Source organism: Monomorium pharaonis, chromosome 5 (genome assembly GCF_013373865.1).
Source record: "Monomorium pharaonis isolate MP-MQ-018 chromosome 5, ASM1337386v2, whole genome shotgun sequence".
Classification (NCBI taxonomy): Eukaryota; Metazoa; Arthropoda; class Insecta; order Hymenoptera; family Formicidae; genus Monomorium; species Monomorium pharaonis.
The window spans coordinates 21,236,917-21,252,046 of record NC_050471.1 but is presented as its reverse complement, the minus strand read 5'-3'; the positions used below and the strand labels follow the sequence as shown (position 1 = coordinate 21,252,046).

Sequence of the window (15,130 nt, the reverse complement as noted above, 5' to 3'; positions counted from 1 at the left end):
TTGATAGTATTAATTATATAAAATATTGTATTAATTTTAATAATGTTGTTTATTAACCAATCTTTAAATAATGATTAATAGTTATAGGTAGCAAGGTGTCGTCCACTAGACCTCAATAATTCGTCATTTGAGGTCAAATCGTCAATTATTACAAAGAATTATAGTTAACGTCAGTAATTAGTCACTAATAAAACCTTATTAATACGTTGTAAAATGATCAATTAACTGACGTTATTAATTAGTCAAGAATATCCCAAGGAGAAATGAAAGATCAGATAAACGTCTATTAAACGTCGGAGCCATCTACATCTAAAATAACGTCTAGAAATATCTAATTTAGATGTAACGTGATTTGGTGTTATTGTGTTTGTTTTTAAAACCTTACAATAACAGTCTTTATACAATAATAATAAATTATTAATAAAAAATTATTTTAAGCTGCAAGTCATTTCTCGACATCTAATAAACATCTAATAGACGTCTAAGTGAATGATAATAATTTTGAAGAGATGTCGCATTACTTTTTAAATAATTAATGCGATTTTGTTTATTGCCAGATAGCACACTGTATTTATAAAATATTTACAAAATACTTATTTGAATATTATTTCATAAATATTTATCTAAATATTTTATAAATATTTTTGTGGTCTTAGATTTGACAGATCGTAAAGATTTCATTCCCAGACAGCACACAATATTTATAAAATATTTACAAAATATTTATAATATTCGTTTGAATACTATTTTATAAATATTTATATAAATATTTTATAAATATTTTTGTGGTCTTAGATTTGACAGATCGTAAAGATTTATCATAAATATATAAAAGAAAAAATAGTGTTTGTATTTAAAGAAATAAAAAAAGTGTATTAGAAATTAGTATTATTTATTAATGAATATATAAATTGGTTTTTTACTATACACGGAGAAAATTTTCTCTTAGAATTTACCTTCAAAATTATGGTAGTTGTGGAACACGGACTTCGAAGAATTTTACTATATTTTTAGTGAAATTTAGTAAAATTTTAGTAAAATTTAACTAAACTATTCTATAATGTAAAATGTTTTGGTTAAATTTCAGTAAAATTTTATCAAATTTTACTAAAAGTATAGTAAAACTCTTCGAAGTCCGTGTTGTCCCACGACTACCACTGATTTTGAGGGTAAATTCTAAGAAAAAATTCTCTTCGTGTAGAGGTAAATCTATTATACGTCTATAATACTGTTACGCAGAACGTCTATTAAACATCTATAATAAGGTTACACAGAACGTCTATTATACGCGTCTGAAAAAGGTCACTTCGACGTCTATCTAGATGCGTCTATCGATCTAGCTTAGATGCGTCTGATAGACGTATGCTCGATGTCTATCCGATCTCGCGTTTCTCCCTGGGATGACGTCGGAAATACGTTGTAGGATGGATAAATGACTGACGTAATTAATAGGTCAAAAAATGACGTTACTATTACGTCTTAATTTGGTAACTTGACGTCTGCGACCTTAAATGACGAATTATTGATGTCGTATTAACGTCACCTTGCTACCTGGGACATTATGACGTATGGTTCGTCATAAAATTACCAAAAAATGCCGTCAATTAGACGACATCTTGCTACCTGGGAAACCTCCAATGGAGCTAAGTTTACTATATCTCTAATGGACGTCCATCTGACTTCCATCATGGACAAAGACGTCCCATGGATCATCTATGGAGGTTTAATGGACGTCCATTGGACATCCACTGGATGCCAATTTCTATGTGGGCAGATATTTTTTAAATTTTAGTTTCTCAATTGAGAGGTATTTAACATTAATGCAGCTTAATATATTAAATCAATATCAAATTAAATATTAGATGCATAGCAGAACGTTTAATTTTTGGGAGAACCGTGAATTGAATCGAAATAACTTGTCAGTTTGTGGTTCCGGATAATTATTTTTATTTTTTAAACACACAATATATTTGTCTTATTTTTCTTGCAATAAAGTTTTTTTTATTTATTACATTATCATTTTTTTCTGACTAAGTAAAAATTTAGAGTACTTAAATTGATTGAATTATATTTAAAAGAGTTTCTTCCTTGCACGTTTTAAAACCATTTGTATGAGACTGAAACATAATCTGAAAAAATTTCAAAGAATGCGTTAATGCGATTTTTGAATTGTATTTTGTAATTTAACAAACAAATTAGAATTTTAATGCTATAATCATGAAGTTTAAGGGTTATTCTAAAAAAAAAGAATTTTGTAGAATATTTTTATCAATATTATGTTATATAATAAAAATGTCTAAGTAAATTTGACAAAAGCAGATTGAATGTGATCCATATATATATGTAGTACAAAAACATAACACATACAGTCACATAATTCTAAGATTATTTTATTTCTATCAGGTCGAATACTCAGCAGCGAGTGATGCATATACACACGCACCAGAACTTTTTAAAGATTTTTATATACAACGACGCAGATGGATACCGTCCACTATCGCAAATATTTTCGACTTGTTGATGACTGCTAAAGAGACAAGGAAAGTGAATAACGATATCTCGTGGCTGTATATTGCTTATCAATGGATTCTAATGGGTATGTATATCTAGTGTAACAATATAATAATAATAATTTAAAAATAAAATTATAAAAAATTATTTATTGAAGGAAGTACAATTCTGGGACCAGGTACAATATTTTTGATGCTGGTTGGTGCATTTGTTGCCGCATTTCATATTGACAATTGGACTAGTTTCTGGTACAATTTAATCCCAATTGGAGTGTTCGTTGCAGTATGTTTTACTTGCAAAGAACGTATGCAGGTATTAAACTAGAAAAAGTGGTAGAAATTTGAAAGGGGAAAAATTTATAAGTGAATTGATGAATCAATTATAAAAAATTAATTCTAATTAATCAGATGAGAGATAAATAGCTTCGCAAATTGAACTTCCATTAATTTATTTTTATAACTCACTTATTTTTATGATTAGATTTTAGGTAAGAAATTGCTTGCTACATATGGATTTTATTTATTTTATGAAACAGTGTGTGTGTGTGTGTGTGTGGAAAGAGAGAGAGAGAGAGAGAGAGAGAGAGAGAGAAAGAGAGAGAGAGAGAGAGAAGGGGGGAGGGAGAGACAGGGAATAAGAAAATGTAGCTAAAACCATAAAATTTTATGACTTTAAAGACACTTTCTACAATTATGTATGCTAAATGAATATTGATGATTTATATTAAATGAATAATTACATTGTATGGAACAGCACATTATACGTATCCCTAACAATAATGCATTATTGGCATCGATTTGCAGTTAATAGTAGCTGAGATTATCAGCGCTATATATGGTCTAGTGATGATAGTCGTCCTAGTAGGAATTATGCTGCAAATCGCCGAAGATGGATGGCTCGCACCCAGCAGTCTTCTCTTCTTCATTGTTGCGTGTCAAATGACAATAGCTGGTCTATTACATCCTCAGGAAGCGACTTGTCTATTATGTGGTGTTATTTATTACATTACTGTGCCATCCATGTACATGTTATTAATCATCTTCTCTGTCTTTAACGTGCATAACGTTACATGGGGCACGCGTGATTCGAAGAGACCAAATGTCGTAAGGCTGTTGTCTAATCTTAATTTAATTCGCAAGGAAACGCAACATAAAAATTTTTTAAATAAAAATCTAAAAAATTTCTTGCAATAAAAATTAAAACGATATTTAGATCGAAGAAAAAATAATATTTTCTTCAAAGAGGTATTTTACCTCTTAAGGGAATGCTGGAGTCGTCTGTTTTACCGATTGAACGTTATTATTTTTAATTAGGCCTATTTTTTTACTGATTTTATAGAATTAAAAATCCTTCTCTAGAATTAAAGTATAGACAATAAAAAATAGTGCCTCCCTATAATTTCATGTAAAAAACAAAAAATGTTAGTAAATTATACTTTTGTGCAGTCGTCTCGTATCTTTCATTTGCAACACATAAGTTTTAAAAACTTTGTAAGTACAAATAACTAGTACGCACTAATCTTTATATGAAAGAATAATAAAATGCTTGCAGAAATGAGCTAGAAGCTTTGGTATAAGAAAAAAGCCTCAGAGAAAATTTCGTATATATGTGTGAGTGAGGAATCGGTACGAGGCGGTTCGAGGATAGAAACAGAGCACTAGTTTAATTCACAGATTAATATTAATACGTGTATTTTAATTCTGGAAAAGAATTTTTAAATCTATAAAAGAAATATATACGAAATCTCATTAATAATGTGCACGAATGACTCTACATTATCGACCTCGATCAAGTTTGAGAGGCAGTCCAGCATCCGCTTAAGAGTCATAATGTAGAGTCATTTAGGCACGTCATTAACAAAATTTTGTATGTATTTCTTTTATAGATTTAAAAATCCTTTTTCAGAATTAAAGTTAATGTATTCCGCACACTGTTATCGTCTATACTTTAATTGTGGAGAAGGATTTTAGAACAAATTGTACAATTTTGTCGATAAAACAGATAGGATCTCTTTAAACACGGAAAACTTTTTTTCTAAGGTTCCTAGGCTTATTCTAAAAGCACAGTATTGTTCTTTGTTAAAATGCCGAGTGCGCCTCATGCTTATTTTATACGTACAAAGTCTAAAACTTTTATACGCAGCAAATGTTTTCACGAGTCGACTACAGAACTGGATAACAAAACTATAATTTTCTAACTTTTTTTCGCTTTTCGTATGAAATTGATCGCAGCGCACCGCGTTACTATCTGTACTTTAATTTTGGAGAAGAATTTTCAATTCCATGCAATCAATAAAAAGATTTCCGTGTCCAAAAAATTAGTGATAAAACAGAGCAGTTTAGTATCCCCTTAACGTGCGAGAAAATACTTGTAAAAAAATACATGTCTCTTATTTTTATGTCTGTATTTTAACACAGTTAACGTTTATTAAAATCGAAAGAAAACTCTTGTTGGTTGTATTTCTTTGTCAGCAGTTTATAGAATAGATGCAAAGATATTCTAAATGTAAAAAATAGTTGATAGATTATTTAATTCTTTATTGTTTTGCTTTTTTATGCACGCATGCATGGAATATAATGAAATAAATGGAAAATAACGCATATAATTGAAACTAAATAAAGACTCCTCAAGATGAGCAGAGATCCGCAGCAATCAACGATCTATCTGGCTTTATGATAGGAAAAAGAAATAAGCAAGACAAGATCGAAAAAGGTACTATGGATTTTTCTTTGGGGAATTTTTTCAAATGTGTCTGCTGCATTCATTCTGGAATTAGTTATGAAGAGAAGCGATTGAATGAAATTAATGAATCCCTACAACAGATAAATAAACGTCTGAACTTATTAGACAGGTTTGGTGAATTTATTATTTATAGACAATTATGAAACTCAATCATCGAAAAATGTTTATTTTTATTAATATTTGTTTTCATTTTATATTACCACGGGAGCTTTAATTATATTTAAATATAATTGTTTATTTTATTTCTAAGATCTGTATTTGACAACAACACAGATACAATTATTGATAATTACAGATTACATGTCGTAAACATGAAGACTAACAATGTTGCCCAATCAACTTCTAATACTAATGTATACCCAAGATCATATTTTCCGATAGAAGAGACAGAAGAAGAAGAAATGCACGAAGGAATCGAGTTACAACATATAACCGATAAAAGTAATCAGGAAAGTGCTATTTATAAAGATGTCGATGACGACGAAAGTGATGTTTCAACACAAGTATCAGCAACCTCAAGTCAAGATCAGTCTAGTTTCCTCATTAGCCCTTACTGGCTTCAGGACGAAAGATTGCGGAGAGGCGTAGTAGATTTTCTATCGAATGAGGAGGAGGAATTTTGGAAAGATCTGATTGGGAAATACTTACGACCCATTGAAAGTGATGAAGAAAGTCAAGTGAGTTAAATTTATCTTTATTTTGCAAAAAAGGAAGAAAGATAGGCGCGTACACTTTCCTTAATTTTTATAATAATTTATATAATTTTATATATTCTTTTTAGAACAAAATAACTCAAGAATTGATGAACTGTCGTGATGCATATTTATCAAAATTCTTTATGCTAAATGCTTTGTTTGTACTAATTGTGTTCCTTATGCAATTAAATAAAGGTACATTGCATTTGCAATGGCCGCTTGGAATGAAATACAATGTTACATACGATTCAAAAAAATTTGAGGTAAATATTTGAATAAGGATAATAAAAATACGTAAGTATAATAATAATAATAATAGTGACGATAACGATAATGATGATATTTAATTAATAGCGTTACAATTCAAACAATTCAATTTATTTTTAAAAATTTGCTTAATTTTAGTATTCAATAAAATTATTATACAACTGTAAAAATTGCAAGATTGAAAAGTTAAAATTATATATTAATTTTGTATAGGTACATTTAACAAAAGAATATTTAAGACTCGAACCGATAGGATGTCTCTTTATCGCCGCATTTATCAGCATTTTAGGTATTCAATTCTGTGCTATGTTAGTACATCGATTCGGTACATTGTCTCATGTACTCGCTAATACAAAACTTCCTTTTTGTACAAAGGTAATATTAAAAGAAAAAAGAACATTCATCAATAATAAAACTTTTCTTAATTATTTCGCAAATACATGTGAAAGATAATGTACATTTTTTATGATTTTCTGTATATTTTATATACATATTTATTTTGAAAATTTTCTGCAAATATAAAAAAGTTTATTTTAAGAGAATGAGAGAGATTTTCAAAACATTTTCTTTCTACAATTAGTATTTCATAGTTTCTTTCTCTATTGTTTTTTTTCCAGATGACTTCTTCGGAAGACATTTTTGAAAAGCATGCTGATAAGATAGCAGAGATTCTTCAACGTATGGCGGAAGACGACATGATATTCGAATTTAGACGAAGTACCGTGATTTCTCCTAATAAACGATATACCCACGACTTAACGGAAAATTCCAGAAGATCGAAGATATTGAGCAACTTTGAAAAACTGTTTCGACGAAAGCTTCGTGATCCGAATTCAGGTATAACTTAATTATTTGAAATTTTTATATTTTATATATTAGCATATTAATGAAGATCTAAAATCCAAGTTATACTTTAGAATAAGAATTCTAAAGATTTAAAATTCCATATATACATTTTCTATTGTATATAACATTTTTATTTTATACGGATTTAATTATTAAACGTGAAATGGAATCGTGGAATAATATTACAAAAAGGGGAGAAACAAAAAGAAAAATATTTAATTAAAAATACGGAAATCGAATCGACTGCATATTGAATATCGCGAATTAGCAACTAAACGAACATAACACTATTATTTCGATTTGGTGCTTCTAAGAGCTTCTATAAAGCAGGTCGTATAATTCAAAATTTAATTATCGTTTCTTTCTTATGCTTGTTTTTTAAAAGAGATAGTGTAACTGCTTTTAATGTTTAAATAAATATAGAGTTATTGATAAATGAAAGACAACAAAATGTCAAAAGTATAAACAAAGAAAAAAATAAAGGCTGAAAATTTGAATATATTGGATATCAGCAAAATGTGATGCTTAGTTTTCGTCACAACATGTTTCAACTTTATTTCAACTATTTTCACCGCTTTCCTCCGACAAATTAAGTTAAGGACGAAAACATGATTATTTATTATTATAGTTAATAATTGACGTTTTTTATTAAGTATTTATTATCAAGTTTATTTTTTTATCACACTAATGTGTTTTTTAAATTACATTTTAAATACACAAATAAAAATGGCGCATTTGAATACTGACAATCCACTTGTAATATGAAAATAATGTACGAAAACAAACAATGTGATCTACATAAAAACCCATAAACACGTTCATAAAATATTTCAAACTTCAACTTATATTTGGCATTAATCAAGCTAGCGTTCATATGTTTAATACGTGGTTGATGAAAAATAATGCAATTTAATGTACATATAGTAGAATAGTTTTTGGATACATTTATGGAATCAATTACCATATCCCGAGGTATCGTATTAGAACTGTTTCTTCGAGCTAAATAGCGAATATTTCTATATCTTAAATTATGCAACACATTTTCACATGCACGTGCGCACATTTTTAAGTCGGTGCAATGCACTAATTATGCATCACATTAGATATTTTTATTTCGTCTATCTTGCAGGTTTATCACAGCGCATGTCCTCACAAATGCCAAAAAGTGCGTTTAACGCCTTTGAGCGGAGGCGATCAACAATTTTAGCAACAAAAAGGAGGACACAGACTAAAAAATCGTATGATATTTACGATGATGCTGACAATTTAAGATCTTTGAACGGTCACACTTTTCAACCAGGACAATCGAATCAATTTCAATATGATAATCCAACATTTAAGCGGGATGAGAGTATATGAAAATTATAAATATATAATACTAACTCATTTTGAAATAATATAAGAAAAAAATTTGTATCATTTTTTGTTTTGATAATGTCATAAAGATGCACCAAATAAAAGAAGTCTTAACTTTTTAAACTTTTATACATGGGTCAGCAAATCAAAGCAAATAACTTGATAAATTTGTAGCGAAATAGATTATTCCTTCCTCATATATACACTGTAAAAGTTAACTTTAATATATGTGATTTCTTTTAAAATTCTTTTTTCTCTATTATAACCATTCTTAATATTGCGTTTTACATTTTCTCTCTCGTATTGATAAAGAATTTTCAAGCGCGATTTGGATGGAAAAAGTTTGGATGTAAATAGGTCACAAAAAATTACAAAGCTAAATGTTTAACGAGCTTTGAAATTAATGCTTTTTTTTATTTTTATGTCCCCGAGATCCAGACGATTTCCTATCTTTAGGGCTAAGAGGAATAACAATACGACCAGTGGCAATCTCATCTCGATCGGCAGACTCGTCAATTTGTTTTTGAGCATCAAGAAAAAACATGAGATCTCGATTTTGCTCCTTCAAGTTGGTGATCTCTGCTTCTTTGGTAGACAATTCATCTTGCAGTTTTTTGCATTTTGCCTGCCATGAAGTCTGGTTCGATTGCAGAGCTTTTCGCAGATCTTTTTCCTCTGTCAATTCCGCTTGTATTTGTGCCAATTTATTGGTAGAATGCTGCAGACGTTTATCCAGTGTCTGCTTGTCGCGATTGAGCATCGCAAATTGTTTCTAATAAAATAAAAAACATTTCCTTATTAATAATATTAGGAATATAATTAAGAAAAATATAGAGAAGAGAAATGAGAAAGCATAAAAAGAAATTAGAGTTGGCAGAGAGGAATAAAGATAAAAGAAAAAAAGATAGGATGTTTATTTTACCATCTCTTTAGAGAATTATGTACCTTAAACTGTGAGTTTTCCTCAATCACTTGCTCCAATTTATTCCTCAACTCGGTAATCTCTCCTATGCAACGTTGTTCTGCACGACTAAGTCTCTCTTCATAATATTGTCGTTGTGTTTCCAATTGTGATGTTAGCAAATACGTGAATTCTAATTGTACCGAATCTACCTTATCTTCAACAGCGGCACCTTCATTCTTAACTGCCGAGCAACCACCTTCTACCATTTTACCATCTTTGTCCTGTAATAGCCGATGCACAAAATTGTCACCTACGTAATCCCAAACGCGATTATTGCCCAATTGCATTGCATAGCAATGATGTGTGTCTCGATAGTGTTCAAATGCATGACCATGATGATAGCGCGAGCAGCCCACGTGACCACAAATCAAACAAATCCATAATGCATCGTTGCTGGTATCTGCAACTGAAGAAATTTATATAAAGCATATTGAAAGAGATACAAGATTTTGGAACCATCTCATTTTTGAGAAAAACCACAAAAAGGATGTGAGGAGATCAATGGTGGAATTTAATCAAACATTTCCTACAATTTCTTTTCAACAGTTGTATCTTTATTTATTGATCATTCGTTAAATTATATGCAAGTTTCAAATATTTCAATTTTTTTTAAACAATTTAACCAACACATACCACATTCCATGCAACGACTATCTGCTAGTGGCTCTGGCGTTTGGGCGTATCGACAGATCGGACAGGATGTGTCACCCCATTTGACGAGACAGCTAGAATGGAAAGTATGATTGCACAGTATCGTTAGAATTCCATCCACACTCTCGTCCATTCTTTCGAGACAAACAGGACATGATGGCAGCTCTGTATGTCCGCTTAAGGGCATTCCATTGTCCCCTACTTCGACTCGAGATACAAATACCATATGACAAACTATGTCTGGCTCTAAAGAGTTGTAGGGAGCACCATTGAAAGTTTCATAGAATTCGCTTGCTGCGCTCTAAAATATATGCTAGGATATAAGTATTGCTTTGAATAACATGTCTTCAATTAAAATTCTTTGTACTAGCAAAACCATTTTTATTAATTCAAATATTTAATATATAAAAGTTCTATAAATTTATATGTGTAAAATCATTTGCCATTTATCAAAATTTATCAAAAGCAAAAATTTTTTCTTAAACTATCCCTCAAACATTTGTTTGCTCACCGATGATCTAAAGGTGATCAGAGCCATGTACTGATTTGGACTGCCGTCTCTGAGAATTCGAAAGTGTTGTATATCTTGATGACAAGCTGCTGTGAAAGTTAAAAGATCATGGCAAGTCATTGTTGCAGGTACCGATAGAATACAGATAGTATGACTGCGATCCGCAGCACAATGCATTTCAGTCAATTCACTATAATCAAAGTCAAATCATTTACAGGAATAATTAATATGGTATTTTTAAACTGTCAATCATTATAAACAAAAGTGTCTCATTTGTCAACTTTCTTTTCCACAAAATGACCAAAAAAAATATGTTATATTTTATTTTATTAGCAATTATTGCAACATTTTTCAATGTAGCATAATCTTATATCTTTATAACAAAGCTCTAAATTAGATTTCTGATTAAGTAAGCTTCAACTAATATTAACGAAAATTTTTTTTAATATAATAAAAAATTAGTAAAAAAAAAGAAATGTTGACTTACTCTTCCTTGAAAAGATGGAGGATTCCTTTGGTAACTTCAACAAAAGGATTTCCAGAGATAAAATTGATTTGATCAGGTGACGTACAAGCAGCAGCACCAGTTATTTCTTTTGGACCAGAATTTGCAACGTGATTAGAATTCGCAAATAATGTCTCTTCGGAATTAGTTCTCGAGAACGAATGTGATTTGCTTGTGCTTTGGCTTGATAATAACAGGGATGTAGTTTCTGCTACGTTTGTATAAGTCTCAACATTGATATCCCTTGGTTCTCTGCAACCTCTCGTCTTCTTTGCAGCCATGGTACCTATATATTTGTTAATATTTATAATTATTATAGTTCTAATCGATTAATTGTTATCAATTTGTACGAGTAGAATGTGAAAGAGATTAGAGTATAGTTGATTTTTCTAAAAATAAGAACTAAATAATTAAAAAATAATAGACGTTCTAAATCGTATCCTATAAAAAATATTTTAGTTTATATAGAGTGCAATCACAGAAATATTAAACTTTATTTAATGACAAATGATTATAATAGTATTAGGCAAACGAGATATATAAATAAGAGTTTATGCTCACCACCAGTCTCTTCTGATTCTGAATCACAAATCTCGATGCGAATAACGCATAGAGATACCAAAACAGCGGATGAATTCATACCACATAATTAAATTACGACATATTATGATAAACATTTCTTTTCATTTATCGAGTCGCCATATCAGTTCGGTATGTATGCTCATACAAAAAAGATTCAACAAAATTCGGAAAGATTAATCTACTTAAGCCTTCTTCTTCTTCTTATTTGTAATGTTTGTTGTACGCATAGGCTTAGTTTACATCGTCAAAACCTTAGTACGCGTATTAAGTTTGGTGCGCACCAAAGCCTTAGTACGGGCGCGTTTACATCGAATGTACTAACATGTACTGTAAAAAATATAATACAAATTTAATTCATGTTGATGTCTCCTACTAAGACATTTTCACACCGGTTTTTAGATTTTAGCACTGAGGTTATGCTCAATTGTTAAATTCTCTCTAAAATGCGTTTTATGCGTTTACATCGACATTTGTATCACTTGGTACGCGTATCAGTTTAGTACGATACTCCTACTTGATACGCTCGTACCAAATTGATCCGGCAGCGTTTACATCGTGCGTACTAAATATTTAGTACGAATTTGATACGAATATGGTACCTGATACGCGTATCAAATGCACGATGTAAACTAAGCCATAGAGCTTGTAGAGGGGCCTTGGTGCATCGCGACGCGCGCGGGGAGAATCGACAGAGAGGTGGATATATTCTGTCTTTTTTCGTGTGGGAACAGGGGCTCGATTCTTGAATTCATTTGCAAGAGAAACGTATTCGCAAATTCTTGGTCTGTTCTTTCTAGCTGCACTGTTGCACCGGTGCAATAAGTTAAAGTAAGACAAGTATATTTTTTCTCATTCTAACTTATTGCACCAGTGCAACAGTGCAGCTAGAAAGAACAGACCATCTGTTCTTACAGAAAAGTTGAAAATTTATTGGCTATCGTATGGCTTTTAACCAATAAACTTGCAACTTTTCTGTTAGAGCGGGTATTTGCGCATACGTTTTCTTGCGAATGAATTCAAGAATCGAGCCCCATTACTTTAACTTATTGCACCGGTGCAACAGTGCAGCTAGAAAGAACAGATTAATAGTCAGTTCTTATAGAGCACTAAAAAAGTAGGTATTCTTACGTCCGCCATTTTTCTTCAAACTAGCAAGTAACTAGCATAATGTTTTATATTATGGGTGCGTTCCGAAATCTACTGCCAGTACTGACAGTACTGTTTTTTCGTTCCGAAATCGTTTTCAGTGTAACGTCCGGGTCTAGGGATATTTCTTCTCAATGTGTGCGTCGCGACGCCTCGGTCGCCTGACCGACGCGGGAGCTCTCCTTTCAAATTTCGGGCAGCCCGCTTACACGAACTCTACCCGGGTATGGCGAGAGCTTGTTGCCGATGGAAAACCTTGTAGGATTTGGTTAGTATGACCTTGATGTAGTTAAGATTAATGAATCTGGATATATATATATATGTATATATTTATTAATAAAACAACGTATAGGATTATTACATGTATTATTTAATTCTCTGGCGGAAATATAATAATCTGCGCTACTGCATCGCTATGGTATTCCGCAGTTGGATCTAAAGGTTCCAACTCCGGAGAATCGTGATCGGAATCGCTAAGCGTGATTATTTCGGGCGCGTTAGACGTTAACTGGTTATAGTTTTCCAAAGGGACGGTGTCTTCTTGGAACAGATCAAAGGAAGAGATCGCTCTTCCTGGCGGAGCGTCTGTGACTGGAGGAGGAAGGGGGGTGTGTTCCAGCGGGTAACCCACGAAATTTTCAATCTCCTCGAAAGCCCGCTCTAGGGCTTTTTGTTGAGCCTTGAGGATTTTTGCTCTTTTCCTTTTCCCAGCGCGGTGGCGATTTTTCTTGATGGTCTACAAATAAACGCTTGGTTAAGCGAGTGAACGCTTAGTTAAGCATCTTTCTGCGTCAAGGGAAATTAGGGCCGTCGAGTATATTCGTGCTTGTGAATGATTAACTAACTTATATCGCTGGCAAGCGATAGAACGCTCGCTAGCGGAATCTACGGTTTTGTTCTTATATCGCTGGCAAGCGATAGAACGCTCGCTAGCGGAATCTACGGTTTTGTTCTTATATCGCTGGCAAGCGATGGAACGCTCGCTAGCGGAATCTACAGTTTCGTTGAGCACGAATATACCGGCTTTTCTAATTTCACCGACGATTGTTTTAATCACTGAGTCTACTCACTTTAGGTGTTGTGGAATTCATCGCGGCACAAGGGAGGGGAGAGGGTTGTACCTAGAGGAGTTGTTTATAATTATTTGGAAAATGAAGTCGACAATTAATCCTTATCGAAAGGATTCTTTATAATATGGCACAGTTCAATTTCAGAAAATATTCTAGGGAGCGATAGTAAACAATAATTAATTAGTACTCACGAGTTATAATATGGTTTGAAGCAATAGTTTGGTCCACTAATAATTAAATGATTGATGTGGTTTGACAGTTGAAGATGGTCCCAGAGATATGTTGGAGGTAGCAGTCTGTCGGAGCACGCACTGGTTAACTTAATTAATAATGAGTTGATCGCGAAGTACGAGAGAGGTTGCAGATAACTTGAGGATTGAAGAGTGACGCGTGACCGAGAACTAATGACTGACTTAATTGCTGAATTGGTACTGAACGAGTGTCGAAAAAATACTGAGTGAAATGAATGAATTGAATGAATGATCCGGCGTCTGTGCGCGGATTTAAATAGGGCACGGACAAAGGGATCGAGCAAAATCGGCGCTGCGCTCAGCGGCCGCTAGCGCTCCGGAGTAGGGAACACGCGCGAAGCGCAAGAGTCGGTAAGAGTGGGAGTGATTCGGCGGTTGGGAACCAAGTTTCGGGGGTCGCTGATAAGGCGCGTGAAACCGTTTGCACGTGTGCGGATGTTTATCGGAGATATCTCGTCTAGGATTTCGTCGATCATTTGATCCGGGATACTTTTCGGCTAGGATCGCTTTCACTACCAAATATCTCGCCGGTTTATCAATCTTAATTATTTCTTGGGCGCGACATTTCGTCGCCAACGTGAAATGGATATATCTTACGAACTGTTTATGTTAAATGCCTAGCTATGGTTCACCTGATCTTCCGACACGCAGTCCGGATATTACGCGGATTAATTTCGTATTGTATTTCTTTAGGCGCGACATCCTGTCGCCGTCGTGTTGATAATAGCAGATTTTGTTTTAGAACCGTTCCGTTTGAATCTTTGAGGATTCAGTTGACGAGATATCATTTCTTTAATCATCCGACAGTGCACGTGCAAGGGCCTTTACAAATATCCGGTTCTTATTTATCTTACAGTTAATTAATTCTCGACGAACCCATAAGCAATACGAGAGTAAGAATTTAGAAGTTTAAACGATCCGATTGCTTATGCGTTCGTACCGATAAGAGAGTTAAGATAATGCTAGATAACTTAAAGTATACATATATGTAATATATGATTTTTATATATATATGTACGTAATTTTAAAGTAC

The 15,130-nt window shown here is 32.5% G+C and overlaps 3 protein-coding genes across 4 annotated transcripts in view; 1 reads left to right on the top strand and 2 right to left on the bottom strand.

Annotated features, from left to right (window-relative positions):
- The window catches only part of LOC105836116 (chitin synthase chs-2), a 59,610-nt gene extending 51,066 nt beyond the window's left edge, over positions 1 to 8,544 (top strand). Inside the window, exons 11-19 of the mRNA XM_012679938.3 lie at positions 2,404 to 2,596; positions 2,669 to 2,823; positions 3,315 to 3,614; positions 5,133 to 5,362; positions 5,549 to 5,930; positions 6,035 to 6,211; positions 6,429 to 6,590; positions 6,833 to 7,052; positions 8,191 to 8,544. Coding sequence (XP_012535392.1) covers positions 2,404 to 2,596; positions 2,669 to 2,823; positions 3,315 to 3,614; positions 5,133 to 5,362; positions 5,549 to 5,930; positions 6,035 to 6,211; positions 6,429 to 6,590; positions 6,833 to 7,052; positions 8,191 to 8,420 — 2,049 coding nt within the window. The 3' untranslated portion in view covers positions 8,421 to 8,544. The remainder of the gene's footprint in view (positions 1 to 2,403; positions 2,597 to 2,668; positions 2,824 to 3,314; positions 3,615 to 5,132; positions 5,363 to 5,548; positions 5,931 to 6,034; positions 6,212 to 6,428; positions 6,591 to 6,832; positions 7,053 to 8,190) is intronic.
- A 254-nt stretch (positions 8,545 to 8,798) lies between these two features.
- On the bottom strand, positions 8,799 to 11,916 carry LOC105836117 (BRCA1-associated protein). Of its 2 annotated transcripts, none has more exons than XM_012679940.3 (6): positions 11,610 to 11,916; positions 11,031 to 11,334; positions 10,544 to 10,733; positions 10,015 to 10,333; positions 9,363 to 9,781; positions 8,799 to 9,189 (listed from the first exon to the last, which is right to left on the bottom strand). In XM_012679940.3, exons 1-6 carry the CDS (start codon positions 11,686 to 11,688, stop codon positions 8,818 to 8,820), a joined length of 1,683 nt encoding a protein of 560 aa, XP_012535394.1. In that variant the 5' UTR covers positions 11,689 to 11,916; the 3' UTR covers positions 8,799 to 8,817. The 2 variants fall into 2 exon arrangements, with proteins under 2 accessions (XP_012535394.1, XP_012535393.1); XM_012679939.3 differs by having other exon boundaries at positions 9,363 to 9,787; positions 11,610 to 11,914.
- Positions 11,917 to 12,712: 796 nt separating this feature from the next.
- LOC118645660 lies at positions 12,713 to 14,086 on the bottom strand. The gene is made up of 3 exons (XM_036287257.1): positions 14,038 to 14,086; positions 13,847 to 13,897; positions 12,713 to 13,512 (listed from the first exon to the last, which is right to left on the bottom strand). Exons 2-3 carry the CDS (start codon positions 13,865 to 13,867, stop codon positions 13,147 to 13,149), a joined length of 387 nt encoding a protein of 128 aa, XP_036143150.1. The 5' UTR covers positions 13,868 to 13,897; positions 14,038 to 14,086; the 3' UTR covers positions 12,713 to 13,146.
- Between the last annotated feature and the right edge of the window lie 1,044 nt (positions 14,087 to 15,130).